Source organism: Sceloporus occidentalis, unplaced genomic scaffold, assembly GCF_023333645.1.
Source record: "Sceloporus occidentalis isolate IW3139 unplaced genomic scaffold, rSceOcc1.0.p SCAF_3, whole genome shotgun sequence".
In the NCBI taxonomy this organism is placed as follows: Eukaryota; Metazoa; Chordata; class Lepidosauria; order Squamata; family Phrynosomatidae; genus Sceloporus; species Sceloporus occidentalis.
The window spans coordinates 67,398,004-67,414,329 of record NW_028316983.1 but is presented as its reverse complement, the minus strand read 5'-3'; the positions used below and the strand labels follow the sequence as shown (position 1 = coordinate 67,414,329).

The following is a 16,326-nucleotide window of genomic DNA, read 5'->3' as shown; positions in this document are numbered from 1 at the left end:
ATGTTGCTAAATACAATAGTCAACTTTTTCCAAAGGCGAAGTCAAACTGTCATTCTGAATGTGATTTTTTAAACTGGAATGCTTTAAAATAAAGGTGAGCACATTTGGACAATCATTGTTTTTGTCTCCCCTGACCTTGTTTGGGCTGTACACTTGCTGCCATCTTGGAGAAGTGAAAAGGATGATCCAGGAAGTCACTTCTAAGTGACTTCAGGGACAATCTTCCATTGTTCCCTGAGAGAATTGGAATGGTATATTGTATACTCTGGAGTCTTTTGTTTTGTTTTGTTTTTTTACTGAAAATTATATTGTTCCACAGCGAATTTTTAAAAAACATGTCTCAGAGGTTTAGAGGAGCAATCGGGGGGGTAGGAAGGGCCACATGGGATACCTTCAAGTACCAATATTTCTCCTTCCTACTTTATTTATTTATTTATAATTTATATCCCACTTTTCTCCCAGCACAGGATTAAATGTGGCTCAAATCAATATAAAAACAAAGAATTGTTGGCATTCCTTAATTGGTTTGACTCCAACAGTTTTCAGAGAGAGAGGTCAATAGCTATATACTATTAAATTTAGCAATCAAATACTATAGACTCTAAATAATTGATGTTTCATTTAAATAATTTATTAAATGTATAAATAATTATACTGGGTGACTTTGGGCAAGTCAAATGCTCTCAGCCTCAGGGAAAGACAATAGCAAACCTCCTCTGAACATATCTTGCCAAGAAAACCCCATGATAAGGTCATCTTAGGGTTGTCATAAGTCAGAAATGACTTGGAGGCACATAACAACAAAAATACTTTATGCCATTTTGTGTGGTTTATAATATACTAATTTCTTATCATAGCATCATATATTAATAGAGTGGACCCTTGTTATATTCTGGGGTTTGGTTCCAAGATCTCCTGTGATAACAAAATCTGTGGATGCTCAAGTCCCATTAAATATAATGACATAGCAAAATGGTGTCCCTTATAAAAAATAGAAAATCAAGGTTTGATATTTGAAATTTATACTTTTTTCAACATTTTCAAACCGTGGATGCTTGAATCCGTGTATAAAAAAATCCGTGTATAAGATTGGCCGACTGTATATCATATCTTATAGATAATATACTCATGGGTATTTGTTGCTGTAGTTGTCAGGGTTTTTGGAAATATCCAGAAGACTTTGCTTTTGTCCCAGACTATAGCTGACAATTCCCAGCAACAGCTGTGACATTTTATCCCCCCCCCACCCCCAACATAATAGTGCATCAATGAACAGGCCCATAGGGCCACTTCATGAAACTATCTCTTTGTTTTTGATTTGCTTTTCTGGTTTTTTAAAAAAGAACTTTCAGAAGAATCTTAGTGCAAATCAAGGAACTCACTACTAACATTCCCCCAAAAGAATGGAACGAGTGAATGTGGAGGCAACAACTGGCACAATTTTAGAAGCTGTCTCATATGAACCCATAGTTCTTTTGACCAATCTAGAAAAACTCACTATTTAACTTGAAATAATATGACATGCCAGTGGTTTTCAAACTATCCTCTGGTAACCCTCAGTTTTTTGAAAGCTTATCAAGCATTCCTCAATGGGAAGAACAGCAATCAGAGGGGAATGTTGGGTGTTTTTCATAGGACAAAAATCTGAGCTTTTGGATGATGGGGAGACCTAGCTTGGTTGTTGTTGTTGTGTGCCTTCAAGTCATTTTCAACTTATGACATCTCTAAAGTAACCATATCACAGTAGGGTTTCTTGGTAAGATTTGATCAGGAGAGTGCCATTGCTTTCCTTTGAAGCCAAGAGACTATGACTCACCTAGTGAGTTTCAATGGCTGAGCAGGGATTCAGACCTTGGGCTCCAGAATGTCTAATGCAAAACTCAAACCACTACATCACACTGACCCAGCTTTGCCTTGTATTAATTGTGCACACACCCTTGAACTAGAATGTGCTTCAATCCTTTGTAAGACATAGGCTTTGCTTCAACAGATATTGATACAGCAACTATATTCTTAAAAGGAAAAGAAATTGGAAACCACTACACTGTACCATTGTACATAAATGGCATTGTGTATAAATATCAAAGGCTTCCTAGCACTGTTTATTACTGATACAGGTTGAGCCTCCCTTATCCAAAATGTTTGGGACCAGAAGCGTTTTGAATTTTTGATTTATTTTATTTTATTATTCTTTATTGTGGGGGGGGGGGGATTTGACTATATCTGCATAGTGATATATCTTAGAGGTGGGACCCACATCTTAATACAAAATTGATTTATGGTTCACATATCTCTTTAACCTGAAGGCAATTTTATACAATATTTTAAATAATTTTGGGTATGAAACAAAGTTTGTACACCTTGAACCATCAAAAAACAAAGATGTCACCTTCTTGACCACCCATGAAAAAAGTTTTGGTTTTTGGAGTATTTGGAATTCCAGCTAAGGGAGACTCAAGGGCCTGAACAGACAGGCTAAAATAAAGCTGTTTCGGGTCACTTTGGAGGTATGCTGTTTAAATGCTGCATGCGTCCTAAGAAGCCAGAAGCCACATCAAAGCCACACTCCAGTCCTAAGTATGCTTAAACAGCATACCTCCAAAGTGACCCAAAGCAGCTTTATTTTGGCCTGTCCATTCAGGCCCTCAAGTAACACATTTCATCACTTGGCAACTATCAAGAATTGTCAGATATCATCACTAAACTGAAATTAAATACAATGAGGTGCCAAAGAGAGGCAGCAAAATATTTCGAGAATATCTCTGCATTCAGAGAGCAATGAATGAATGGTATGGGACTTGCCTACAGATGGTCCAGTTTAAATCTCCAGTTAGGCCTAGAGGGTCTGAAACCCTGGACAGCCTCTTTCAAACAAGGCTGCCAATATTTGGATATATATGCTAACACTCTAACTTATGGCAACACCTGAAGTAAAATTTGTTGCCAAATTTACAAAGGAAAATTTAGGGATGGAATCCCCCCTACCCACCCCCCACCCGTTCTGCTTTGCACTTGCTCATCAAGGAATTTCCAATGTCAAAACTCTTTATATGCGGTCTAGTGAAAAAGCAGTTTGCTAAGTGAGGAGTGACTTTGCAACCACCAATTTCGGCACAGAACAGTACATGAATTGAAAAAGAGAACTGATAAACACTCTCTTGATAAGACTATAATGCTAAGATTAATTGGAATCATTGCTGCCCTTGGAGCTCTGAATGAAAAAATCTCTGCTGAATTTCAATGTGGTTGGGGCTCCCTTTTCCTTTTACAGATCCCAGTTAGAGCAAAGCATATGCTTGCTCTCCACCAGACCATCCCTGCGGAACAGCATTATGGTCCCCAAATCAGATTTGCTGTATGTAAGCATCTAGATTCTTTTCACATCACCTCCTCATCCACACTCAAGTCTCTAGAATGCCCAGAGTCAAGCTGTCACTCACAGATCAAGACGCAAATTCTGCTTCTCTTCAAAAAAGTAATCAAGGATGAACTTCCGCACAAAATCCGGATTCAAGGTGTTGTCGATTACTTCGGTCCTGCCAAACTAAAAAGGGAGGGAACAGAAAATGAGATGCGGCAGCAGTCCAGCAGGATTGTAGCAAAGAGCTAGGGATGGAAAAATCCATCATTTTTGCTTTGTCCCACATTCAATTTTCTTAAAACCAAAAGTTCTTTCCAATCCTGAGCATGAAGGAATTTGAGAAATTCTTATCAAAAATAAACTGAAACAAATTCCTCATTCATCACAATAAGCATCATGAAGGATCAAAGGAAAATAGTGTTTATACATACTATGGAATGAAAACCCAATGGCTGACCATGGAGACTGGCTCTAATTCACAGCCAGCTGTCTTTGTTTTATATGCCTTCATGGGGGGGGGGGGGGTAGTTTACACATCAGTGGGATGGTGATTCTGCTTCAGGCTTTCATCTGAACTTCAAAGGAGCTACCTTTGGAAATGAACCCTGTCCCCTAAAATAGGTTCAAGCATCTTGGATAGCTCCTCGAGCATATACATTTTTATTTTGCTGAATTATACAAAACAATAACCAACATGTATAATTAATACACAGCAAACAATACCCAGAATATAGCAATAGCAAGTACATTTCTATACCACTTATCAGTGCACTTAAACACTCCCTAGGAAGTTTACAATGTGTAAGCTAATTGCCCCCAACAAGCTGGGCATTCATTTTAGTGACCTTGAAAGGATGCCAGGCTGAGTCAAGTTTGAGCTCGCAACCTGCAACCTCAGGGTTTGTGAGTGAGTGGCTGCAGTACAGGCATTTAACCACTGTGTCACTGGGGCTCCTTAAACTTAAGAAATGTATCAAACAAAGACAAATATTATAGAATATATACACATTCCACAATATACAAACAACATTAAATAACCCCAAAGCTAAAAGAAGACTCCCTGCTTTCTTGTTAAAAGTGTAAGTGCATATTTAACCTAAATTTCCTCCATAATGCATTAATTTACTATCCTACCAACTTACTACATGAATTTATCTAGTTTTCAAAGCCTGCAAGTTATCTTTTTTCCAAACTCTCTTGAGAATTTTACAAAAGGTTCTCAGTCTTTCAAAAAGCAGATTTACTTCACCATTGGCATTTTAGGCATCAGACACCAGTGTTAAATGCTTTGGAGAATGCTATTATTTTGCTATTAAGAATGGAATGTATAATCAGATTCCCTACCACCTGAAAAAGGGACTGTGCATTCCTTCTAGCCACTAAGTAACAGTTCAAAATTTATGCTTTAATTAACTTTTTAACCTTAATGCTACCTAAAATTAATCTCTAGCTTTGCTTGTATAAACATTATATTTCCCTTCTCTGCTTACCCAGGAACCTTTATCTGTAATGAGAGAAAGCTGGCAGTTCTCTTTTGAGAAATATGATCAGCCATTGCTATTTTGGCTAAAAATGCTAGGTGTAATCTGTTATCTGTAGCACCTTTCTAGTGACTCATTCATTTAGTCTGTAATCTCCATTCTGAGATTAATAAAGCTGTACCTGTACTACACAGTTACTGCATGGTTCTATCATAACGAATTCTGGGACTTGTAGTTTCATACTGTATTTAAAATTACCTTCTAGTGTACTCCCTTGTACTGCAGTTCCCAAAGTATCCTGAGTACTAGTGGCATGAAACTGATATAATTCTATAGTGCATCTTTTTTTAATTAAAAAATTATTCAAAATATATCATACAAAATCTTGCAATCATAAGACAATGGTATAAAAAAGTTTCATGTCATTAAAAAACTTTTGCACAATTCAATTCATTTGAAAATAAATCTGACCATAAAGAACAGTGGCTAGATGGAGGAAAAATGGATGTAAAATTTGTATTAATATAATCTATAAAAGGAGACAATTTTTCCTGAACAGGTCTTTGGTTTTGTTGTTTTGATTTATATTTCATGTTATATGTTAATTTCTCCATAAGCCAAACTCCATCCCAAACTCTTTTCCACCAGCTATCCAGGGATACAAGACCTGTTTGCCAATTGTCAGTCGCTTCTAGACAAGATTCTGCCAGCAAAAAAGATATCAACTTTCTGTTTTTTAAAGATTTATTACCTTTTGTGTATATCGAAAATAACAAAAGAGCTGGGCAAAAAAATATTTTTTTGTTTTGTAACTGAAGCAATTTGGTTGATCACATTGTGCCAGAAGTGGGTAATTTTGGAACAGTGTGACCACATATGGATATAAGTCCCTAAGACTGGACAACCTCTCCAACACAGAGGTGATGTAGATTTTATCATCTGTGATTTCCTAACAGGGGTCAGATACCATTTACATACTAGCTTTAGAAAGTTCTCTCTGGTTAAAGCTGATCTTGACTTCAACACAGAAGATGACCAAATAGCATACTAGTCTGATTCTGGAATTGATATATTTAGTTCACTTTCCACAATGTTTTGATACATATGGTATCATGATATGAATTCAACAAGATGAAATGATATATTTGGGAGACTGAACATTTACTATTTCCAACAGGATCATTGCATAAAATTTCAAAGGGAGTCATAGATCTTAATCTTTCCCCTTTCTTAAGTAAGCTAGAGGAAAAGGTTTTTATTTGCTTAAACTGAAACCTCGAGATCGGTAATGGGTTTAGAGTTGATGCTAAATCTTCAATTGATTTGAGTTTATTATTCTTAAAGAGGTCTTTAATTTGATAAATTCCTTTTTCTGCCCAACCTTTATATTGCCAAAATTTATCCTCATGAAAAAAATTTGGATGATGTAAAAACGGACAATTAGGTGACAAATCTGGAGACAGAATATCTTTCCATTTTTGCCAGATCTCAATGATAGTTTTAAACCAAGGGTTGTTTAACCCTTTAATCTCCTTTCCTGGAACTTTTTTTAAAAAAAAATACTGTGGAAAGTGTGTAAATCTATATTAAGTTCCATTTTTACCCATGAGATATTACTACTTTTTTTCATTAAAGGGATCGCCTGAGACAATTGAAAAGCTGTGAAATATAATTGAAGATCTGGTATGGCTAACCCCCTCCCCCATTTTTGAGGGGAGGAATGTGATAGATTGAGAGAAACAAGGTTTTTTATTATCAAAAATATATGAATTAATCAATCTTTGCCACTTTTTAATTCTCAAGGTCGAAAGAGACATAGGTATTGTTTGGAATAGAAAAAAAAAAGGTGTGGAACAATAAACATTTTCACAAGGGCAATTTTCCCTAAAATCGAGGGGAATTGATGTTTCCATCCTTTTAATTTTGCAATAATTCAACTATTAACATTTTTATAATTACGTGGAATAAGTTGGTTAATATCTTTGGTCAAATATACACCCAGATATATAAAGCCCGGTGGGTATAATTGTAGGTTTGTTAACTTTTGCAGTATGTTCTGCTGATCAGAAGGAATATTAAAACATAAAAGTTTAGATTTTGTATAATTAATTTGCAGACCCGCAAAATGGCCAAAAGAATCTAAAATAACGTTTAATTCCATAAAAGATTTATGAGGATATTCTAAAAAGAATAATATATCATCTGCAAATAAATTTAATTTATGAATTTGACCTCAGATCTTTGGATCTTATATATGAGGGTTACATCGAATTAAATTAGCTAGAGGTTCAATAATTATGGTAAAAAGAAGTGGGGAGAGGGGACAGCCTTGTTTTTCCCCTCTTTGTATAGGAAAGGAATTTGAGATTAATTTATTGACTATAATAGTTGCTTGGGAGCCACTATATAAAGATTTCAACACTTTAATAAATCCTGGACCAAAATGCTACTTGGGTCTAACTTATACATCACAATATTTGACCTAAGTTTTGAACTTTTTGGTCCCTTTCTCTATACCTTACTTTTCAGGTCACCTATGCTGATGAAGAGTTCTGGAGTACCTGAATTCTTACAGCTATTTCTGTGTCATTTTTGTTAGTCCTGATAAAGATATTGTCCAACTGTAGATTCTATATTCCCCCCTCCATGCACACAAAGATCAGCACATCTGCTTATGCTTTATTATGAACCCACCAAAAGACACAGGTGGAGTTTGTTGGAATGATTTAACCTTTCCAGACACAGTGATGGAGATAGAAAAATAAAGTATTAAAAGTGAGGAAGGGTGAAGTGTAATACTGCAAACAGGACAATGGGAGAGGAAAGATTCAGTGCAAAGACAGGAACCTCTTGTATTTAAAACTGCCAATTTCTTGTTGCATAAGAGCAGTGGCAGAGGACATCTGCCTTGACACAAAGCAAGCCTAGGGAGAATTCATAAAGGCTGTGTGATTAATTCTGTAGGTGCATCATTTAAACAGATGTTAATTATATGTCATCAATCCTCAGGGGGTTACAGAATTGCTGGGTGGACTTCCAGTGCCTTCGTTTCTGCCACCAGTTTAGGGGCTAAATTAATCCTATGACACAATTCTCTCCATCTCTCTTGGTGTGTGTGTATGATAAAGAGAGAGACTCTTAGTGGTCAACATGGCAATCAATGGGTTGTGCATTTGGTAGCGGAGGCAGGAGGAGAAAAGATATTCCCAGAGTTTCCATGGAGAAGAGAATCTAGGCTAAAAGTAAATCATATTTAGCAGTAATAAATCCAGTGAGGAGAAGGAGGGCGTTAGGCTTTCTTAAGAGATGGGGAAGGGGACAGGGAATGAGATGGTATAAACAAAAAGGAACATGTCATCTCTGAGTGTCTACTGAATTGCCTGCAAACAACCCATACTTGGAACTCATTTCAAAAGCTGAGAAGAGTTGATTGCTGAGTAGCTATTTGCTGAGCACGTGTAAAAGTAGGGACTGGGCATTTCACATTCATAAACACTTGGGCAGAATCAGTTCTTCCAGGAGAATCAAAGACCAGAGGTAGAGAGCATGAAAATGTTTCTCTCTTTGGCTACATAATGAGGATATCAGTCTGAATTGTTGGTGAAGAAGGCACCCAGCAAAGAAAATGCAGACGAAATAAAGGGAGTGGGAGATATGAATGAGCAAAGCTTTAGGAGAATCCTGACCATCAGGAATTTATAGCTGAAGTGTACAACTTTTTTAGTGCTGAGAGCCACATGTGATGCTGGTTGGGAGTGAGGGTGTCAGCAGTCTTGCAATTCCCACCCATCTAGGCACACACTTCCCAGGTATTCTCCTTCTTGGGTGAGAGAAGGAAGAGAAATCCTTGCCTTTAGGAGCCCCAAGGATCATCAGCAGAGTCAGACCCCTTGGGGCTGTCCCTAAAGCCTTTGGGAGCCAAATGAGGCCTCTGCATCACAAACTGTACTTCCTTAATACAGTATACAACCAATGACTCTGCAGTTAAGCCCAACACACTTGCCTTGCTGCTTTCACCTTGAATGCATTTTATTCTTTTTCTTTTCTTTTTTTTAAAAAAGGACTACTCAGATCTTAAGTTGAAAAAGTGGGGAAATGTTCACTTTTTAAAGAACATAGTTACATGACTCTCAGTCATTAAAATCTTAATACTGCCTGAGTGCAGTGCTTAGGTATATCATTCTCATGCCACAATTCAAAAGAAACCTATGACTGTCACACAACTGTTTCAAGCACTCCCAGCAATAGTAGCACCACCAAGAGGAAGTTGGGGATTTTTTTGGGGGGGGGGGGAGAACAGTGGGTTGTTCTTCAGATGTGATAGTTTGCAGATGAAACTCTAACAAACTGGATTTCCCTATTTGTGAGCAGCAGATGCCCTGCAACTTAAGGGACATGATAATCCACTACATTCAACTTCCAACATTTAAAACAAGCAGACTAACATTCCTCCTGAATCCTACAACATTCCTTACCTGCAGAATTAAGGGAGCATTACTTTTTTTATAATAGCTCCAAGAATCATCCAGCCAACATCAGGATTCTGGGAACTGTAGTCCTAAAAAGTAAATTTTCCAAGTTCTGCTTACATGTGCTACAGCTAACAAACCTGCGATCTTCACTTCAGGACTGATCTTGGAGCCCATATTCAAGAAAAGGAGCTATTTCACATTTAAGAAAGGTAGCAAAAAAATGTACTGAGCAGAGCCCTTCCCTCTTTCTATAGCCCATGGAATAACATGCATTGCATGTGTGGGCATTCTACTCAGCATATTCTGTCCTCCATTCTAGCTCATTTGCAGACAGTGTGCTGACCAGATGCCTGAACATTTGGTCGTTTGAACAACAAAGGCAGAAAGGGAAGGGTGGGGGGATCAGAAGCAAAGGTAAGCATTAGATTCTGCAAAGAAAATGCTTACAAGGTATGCTGTGACTGTGAACAGTTGTAGTCTCTCTGTGTTACTGTGTCATTATTTAGGCTCATTCACACTATGATTTAACCCGGTTTGCAAAGTGGATTAAAAGTGCCTTGTTCCCACTCAAAGTATCTGGGGTGAATCGGGGCAAACTGGCACAAGCCCTCTTGACCTACATCATTTTGAAAAGGTTTATTTAGTGTGTCTTTTCAATAGACGCAGGTTGTCCCAAATGTGAACGAGCTGGTGATCACATTTGGGCACTGGGAGGGAGGGCCAATGGTCAGAAGGTGGGCAGAGGGCTGGAACTGGCCCACTCCAAGGGTCTTGAAAAACCTCCCCCTTTCCTCCCCCCTTTCAGTGCTGACGGCAGTTCTGTGGATCTCTCTGATTTTAAATTTTCCGTGCTGTTAAAGTGGTCCCTTTAAATCAGCCTGCAGGTATTTTCCACTTCTGCCAGTGAATTACTTCCCTTTTTCCCAGTGGAACAAAGGTTGGGGAAGTCGGGGAGGGGGGGGCTTTGGCGGGCATAGTGTGGCATGTGTTGCTTTTTAAAAAAACTTTGGCAGATCCTGCACTTGTGCGCAGGTTCTCAAGATGGGTGAGGAGATGGGTGAGGGGAACTCATGGACTTAGTGGGGGACAAACTGCCCTGGAATCCAAAGATTCATGGGTGTAATATTCCCCCATGGCATGCATGGATCCCACAAATTTATGGAAGCCAGGCCAGTTTTACCCCCACTGTGCCCATGAGTCCCCTCATCCATGAAGCCACGGTCCTGAAAACCTGTGCACAAGTGCAGGATCTGCCAAAGTTTTTTTTTTTAAAAAACACATTCCACTTTATGCCCCCCTCAAGGACTCCTCTCTCCAACTTCCCAAACCTCTCTCCCACTGAGAAAAAAAAAAGAACCAATTCACTGGCAGAAGTGGAAAACAGCTGCATGGAGATTTAAAGGGACCATTTTGATAGCGTGAGAAATTTAAAAACACCAGAAGCCCCATGGAACCAGCGTGAGCTGAGGAGGAAAAGGGGGTGGCTTGCCAAGATCTTTGGGGTGTGTAAGTTCCAGCCCTCTGCCCACCCTCTGCCCATTGGCCCTCCTTTCTGGGTGTCGGCTTCCATCACCATTCAAATGTGAACTTTGATGGGAACACTGACAGATTTGAGGGTGCAAACATAGTGTGAACATTGCTTCAGTTTCAGATCATCTATTCAAAATGATCCAGTTCAGAAACTGATTTATCCCTAAGTGTGAATGAGCCCTTTGTATGCTATGGTAAGTGTCATGCTGCCAGTTAGTTGCGAGAGGAAAAGGTGACCTTTTCCTCCCCCTCCTTACTTTCAAACACTAGTATGCAAGAAACAATGTGAATTGAGTATCTTTCCCACCAGGCGTGCAGCTGTTACAGTGTGAGGACACAGAGTACAATAAAAGTGTTCATAGTGTCAAGAGGTGCAAATGAGGATTATGACACTGTATGAAAATCTTGCAGAAGTGGCTTTAAAGGAGATCAAGGCTTCAAGGTTTTTCATATTTCTGCATGAGACATTGCTCAAAATGCCCAGGCTCAAAATTTTATCAGGTTACTGTCCTACTCTTACTCAAGGGAAAAGGTGTTACTTCAATTTATATTTAAGGCAATTCTCCAAGGTAGATTAGTATAAAGAAAACTCACTGGACCCCAAAGCCACCAAGAAACACCAGAGTAGCCTGGGGATTTGATCCCAATGTTCTATGTTCTACTTCCAGTATCCCACTGGTGTGATTGCTGGTTGAAAGCCTTAGTCTCCATGTAAGTCCCTTGATGTTGATCAAATCTTGGAAAAATTACTTCAGTTAGTGATCTAAGAATTCTAGCATTTAATACTAGGAATGTCAGCATTGTTTGTTTTTTATAATTTCTTTGTCTTTTTCTCTGCCTATACTTCCTTTAATAATTCTTTTTTCTCTATTTTCTTTCCTGTTATGGTTCCTGACATTTCCCCTAATCTTATACCTATTTGCTGTCTTCCTCCTTCCCAGCTCCCCTCCCCTTGCTCCTTATGGAACTGTTGTTCAGTTGCTCCTAAAGCTGCGGCAGTTCATGATTTATTTTGTTCCAGATCCCTTCATCTTACTCTTACTGAAACCTTGCTCCTAGCCCATGATACTGTGACCTCAGCTGCCCTTGGAGGTCTTTCTTTTACCCATACAAGTCACCAAAATGGTAGAAGGGGAGGGGTAGGTATTCTATTATCTAGTTCATGTCAGTTTCAGCTTTTGTCTTTTCCACAAACACATTGTTTTTCTTCCTTTGACGTCCATGCTGTTAGACTCTTTCTGCTTCTACATCTGTGGTTTGCAGTCATTTACCATCCACCTGGCCCATTTTCAACTTTTATATCTGATTTCGATTCTTGGCTGACTCTCTTCCTTTCAGATTCTATCCCCGTTCTTATTTTGGGGGACTTCAACATCCATATGGATGATTCTAAGGATCCCGCTATTTCATGTTTTTACTCTTTGTTGTCTTTGTTTGGACTTGAGCTTTGCTCTGATTCACCTACACACTCCTTTGGTCATTGTCTTGATTTAGTTCTTACTAAGAAGTGTGTTATTTCTGATTTTGCAGCCACTGAATATCTGTTATCTGATCATTTGCACTTAGTCATAGTCCACCTCTTTGCCATTCTGTTGTTTGCTCATTTCAAGATCTTCATTCTGTTAAACCTGAGCCCTTTTCACAAGCATTGGACTCTTCATTATCTTCCATAAATCCTGTTGTTACTGTGGATTCAGCTGTTTATTTATTTAATTCAACTTTGTCTTGAACTCTTGATAGTTTTGCCCCTTTGTCAAATATGTTCAGCTCCTTCTACTGAAGCTCACCCTGGTGTCCTCCTTTTATTTGGTGTCTCCGTTCCTGCTCTCTGACGCGGGAGGCAATGGAGAAGGTCAGGGGTTAGAAGAGCTCTCTAACCCAGCCTTCACAGCAACAGTACTTGGGGGAACAGGGTCACAAATTACCCGTCCATATTCTTGTGTAAGGCAAGAATAACCTGGCAACTCGAAGGGGGGTCCCCAAAACACCCATGAGGTGTCTGTCTGGAGGACCGAAGAGTTGTGGACACCTGCTGCTGTAGCCACTGCCATCATTTTCTGCCAATGATTTTGCAATCCACTTTAATACTAACATTGAAACCATCTGAAAACTCCCTTATCTTGAAGTTCCTGACCCCTCCTTAGTACCCACATATTTTATTTTATTTATTTTATTTCTATGCCACCTTTCTCCCAGGGACCCAAAGTGGCTCACAATATCAGATATCTGTATCGTCTGCTTTCTCTATTTTTTCTCCTGTCCTGTTAGATGAACTATGTTGTTGATGTCCTCAGATCTTTCAACCTGTTCTCAATCCAGTTCCTTCTTGTTTCCAAATCACTGCTGCTCCTGCTATACTACCTTCTCTTCTCCATATTATTAATCTCTCTTTTTTCTACTGTTTTATTTCCTTCTGAGTTTAAACATGCTACTGTCTCTCCAATTCTCAAGAAGTCCTCACTCGATCCATTTTCTCTTTCTAACTATTGTCTTGTCTCACTGTTCCCTTTCTTTTCGAAAGTCTTGGAACATGCTGTTCACATACACTATCTTGAGTTTCTCTCTAATAATCTCAACATGGATCCTTTTCGATCTGGATTTTGCCCTCTGCACTCACAAAAGGGTGACAGCTGTCACAGAAATTACAGATGATCTGCTTCAGACCAAGTCAAAAGGCTCATACTCAGTTCTCATTCTCCTTTATCTCTCTGCAGCTTTCAACACAGCCATTTGTTAGATTTACTTCAGAACCTAGGATTTACTGATTTAGTCCTTAGTTGGTTCAGGTCATGTCTTTCCAATTGGTCATTTGCTGTGGTACCCAGATGTCAGGTATCTTAGAATCATAGAATCATAGAATAATAGAGTTGGAAGAGACCGCAAGAGCCATCCAGTCCAACCCCCTGCCATGCAGGAAATCCAAATCAAAGCATCCCCGACAGATGGCCATCCAGCCTCTGCTTAAAGACGTCCAAGGAGGGAGATTCCACTACACTCCGAGGGAATGTGTTCCACTGTTGGACAGCCCTTACTGTCAGGAAGTTCTTCCTAATGTTGAGGTGGAATCTCTTTTGCTATAGCTTGCATCTCCTTTTCCTCTGTCAGTTGGAGTTCCACAGGGCTCCGGTTTGGGCCCATTGTTTTTTTCTTTATACACTTTATCTCTTGGTAATCTTATCAGTTCATATGGTTTTCAATATCATCTTTATGCGATGATACGCAGTTATATTTTTCTACTCCAGAACTTGCTTTGGATATTGAACAATGTATTGCACCATGTCTCTCAGCATCATGGATGCTTCATCAACATCTAAAACTTAACATGGATAAAACAGAACTACTCATCTTTTCTTCAAAACCTAATTTACAATATACATTTTCTATCACAGTCAATAATGTTCCCATTCATCCTGTGAAGGAAGCATGTGGCCTTGACTTTATTTTTTATTCTTCTTGGTCCTATGCTCCTCAGATTCAGGCTGTAGCCAGGTCATACCAATTTTTTCTTTATAATATTGCTAAAATTAGACCTTTTCTATAGGCTTCTTCTGCTAAGACCTTAGTTCATGCCCTAGTTATCTTCCACTTTGACTGCCACAATCTCCTTTTGACAGGGTTCCCATTGCCCCACCTTATTCCTCTGATTTCCATTCAACATTCTGCTGCTAAGATTATCTTCTTAGCTTGTTGCTTTGATCATGTCACCCCACTTCTGGTATCTCTTCACTGGCTACCCATTCCTTTTAGGATTCAGTACAGCTTCTTCTCTTAATATTTAAAGCTTTACACAACCCAGTTCCCCTCATCTGTCAGTCCTTATTTCATCTCACTATCCTGTTCGAGATTTGCAGTCCAGGAGCTCAGGGCTTCTTATCCAGCCAAAGGTTTCTTCTTCCTTGGCTCGGCTTCATTCTTTTTCACTTGCTGCACCATACTCCTGGAACTGCCTCCCTGAACATCTGCCAACTATCTCTTCTCTTGCTAGTTTTAAATCTGAATTAAAGACTTTCTTATTCTCTAAAGCATTTGGAACTGTATTTTAATATTGTTTTATAATTTTATATTTGATTATATGTATTAGTTGTTTTTACAGTTTGTATTTTAACTGTATAACTTGCTTAATTTTGTATAGTTTATATTTTATGACTTTTACATTATATGCCATTGGCAGGTTATATGATGTTTTGACTATGCCTGTAAAGTGCCATGCAAATTTATGGTGCTATATAAATAAACATTAATAATAATACTTGTTTGAACTATGAGAATCTCCCAGTGACACATCCAGAACCATGCTGGCTCAGGAACATTGGGAGCTGTGGTCCAAAAAGTAACTTTCAATGCTTTGCAGACCTCCTTTTCAAATAGCTTGGGCACTAGTGAAGATCTTGAACTATGGAACCATCCTTGAATGGGATGGAGCTCTGATTTGATAACACCTTTTAGTCTTTGCCTTTCCAAAAACAGCAGATGCTCAGCCTGTGACAAGAGGCTCCTTTGGGGGAACTGCCAGAATCATTCCATTTTATTATTTTAAGCTCTGTGTTTTCCTGTTAACATAGCAGATGCATATGGAGAGTGACTCAGTTAATGAAGTTCAGCATCTCTCCATGGCAAGCACACCAACTCTATGGAAATTAGTTTTAATTATATATTGTGTTTAGCTCTTTCTTCAGTCAACAAAGTGTAAATATTTTGAATAAATAAACATGGATTCACTGGTGCTAAACATAACAGTGATGAGGACAGAGGGAATAACAGCTTTTAATTCTGTGATCAGGGATATATTCAGTTGTCTATGCTCTACTCACTCTGAGTTGTTTTTTAATTTAAGGTTCAGTGGAATTACATAGCTTTCTAGTACTCAGTTCAAAGATGTATTGTTATTTTTTTCGGTGTGGGAGGAGCCTGTCACCTCTCTCAATCTCTCTCATTTTCTCTGCCACCACTATTAATTTTTGCTCATCTTGAAAATACAGAGATAATAATATTCAAATAATACTCAAATTTCTGCTGTCTGCAAACACAAACAAAATATTACAGGCCTCAAAGGGTTAGTATTAAGAGTACTGAAATAAGGTGTGTAACATTTTTTAACATCGAGTATTTTGAACAACAACTTATTAATAATCTTTTTTTAGTATTTCATATTGAAATTAATAACATTTGTCTAGCAGCAGGATCATAGTAAGATCAGGTTAAAAGATTGTCTTACATTTTAAGAAATTGTTTTAAGGTGATCTTTTTACTTACCGTATATATTCCACTAGGGTTTATGTTACTTCTCCCTCCCCCATACATTGATCTCCTTCAGTACCACACCATACAGAATGCTTAGTAATGTTTTTGTACTAATTTGCTTATAAATCGTAATTCCCATATATCACTAAATGTAATACTAATAGTTATGACATAAACAACTTGCAAAATTAAATTTATACCTTTATATTACAATATCATACAGACAGAATAAATGTGCTTA

General features: G+C 38.3%; 1 protein-coding gene across 2 annotated transcripts in view; it reads right to left on the bottom strand.

Annotated features, from left to right (window-relative positions):
- LOC149316118 (copine-5) overlaps window positions 1-16,326 on the bottom strand; it is a 197,545-nt gene that overhangs the window by 117,341 nt on the left and 63,878 nt on the right. For both annotated transcript variants that reach the window (XM_089514838.1, XM_089514839.1), the window contains one exon: window positions 3,441-3,544. In XM_089514838.1, the coding sequence (XP_089370964.1) occupies window positions 3,441-3,544 (104 nt within the window). The remainder of the gene's footprint in view (window positions 1-3,440; window positions 3,545-16,326) is intronic.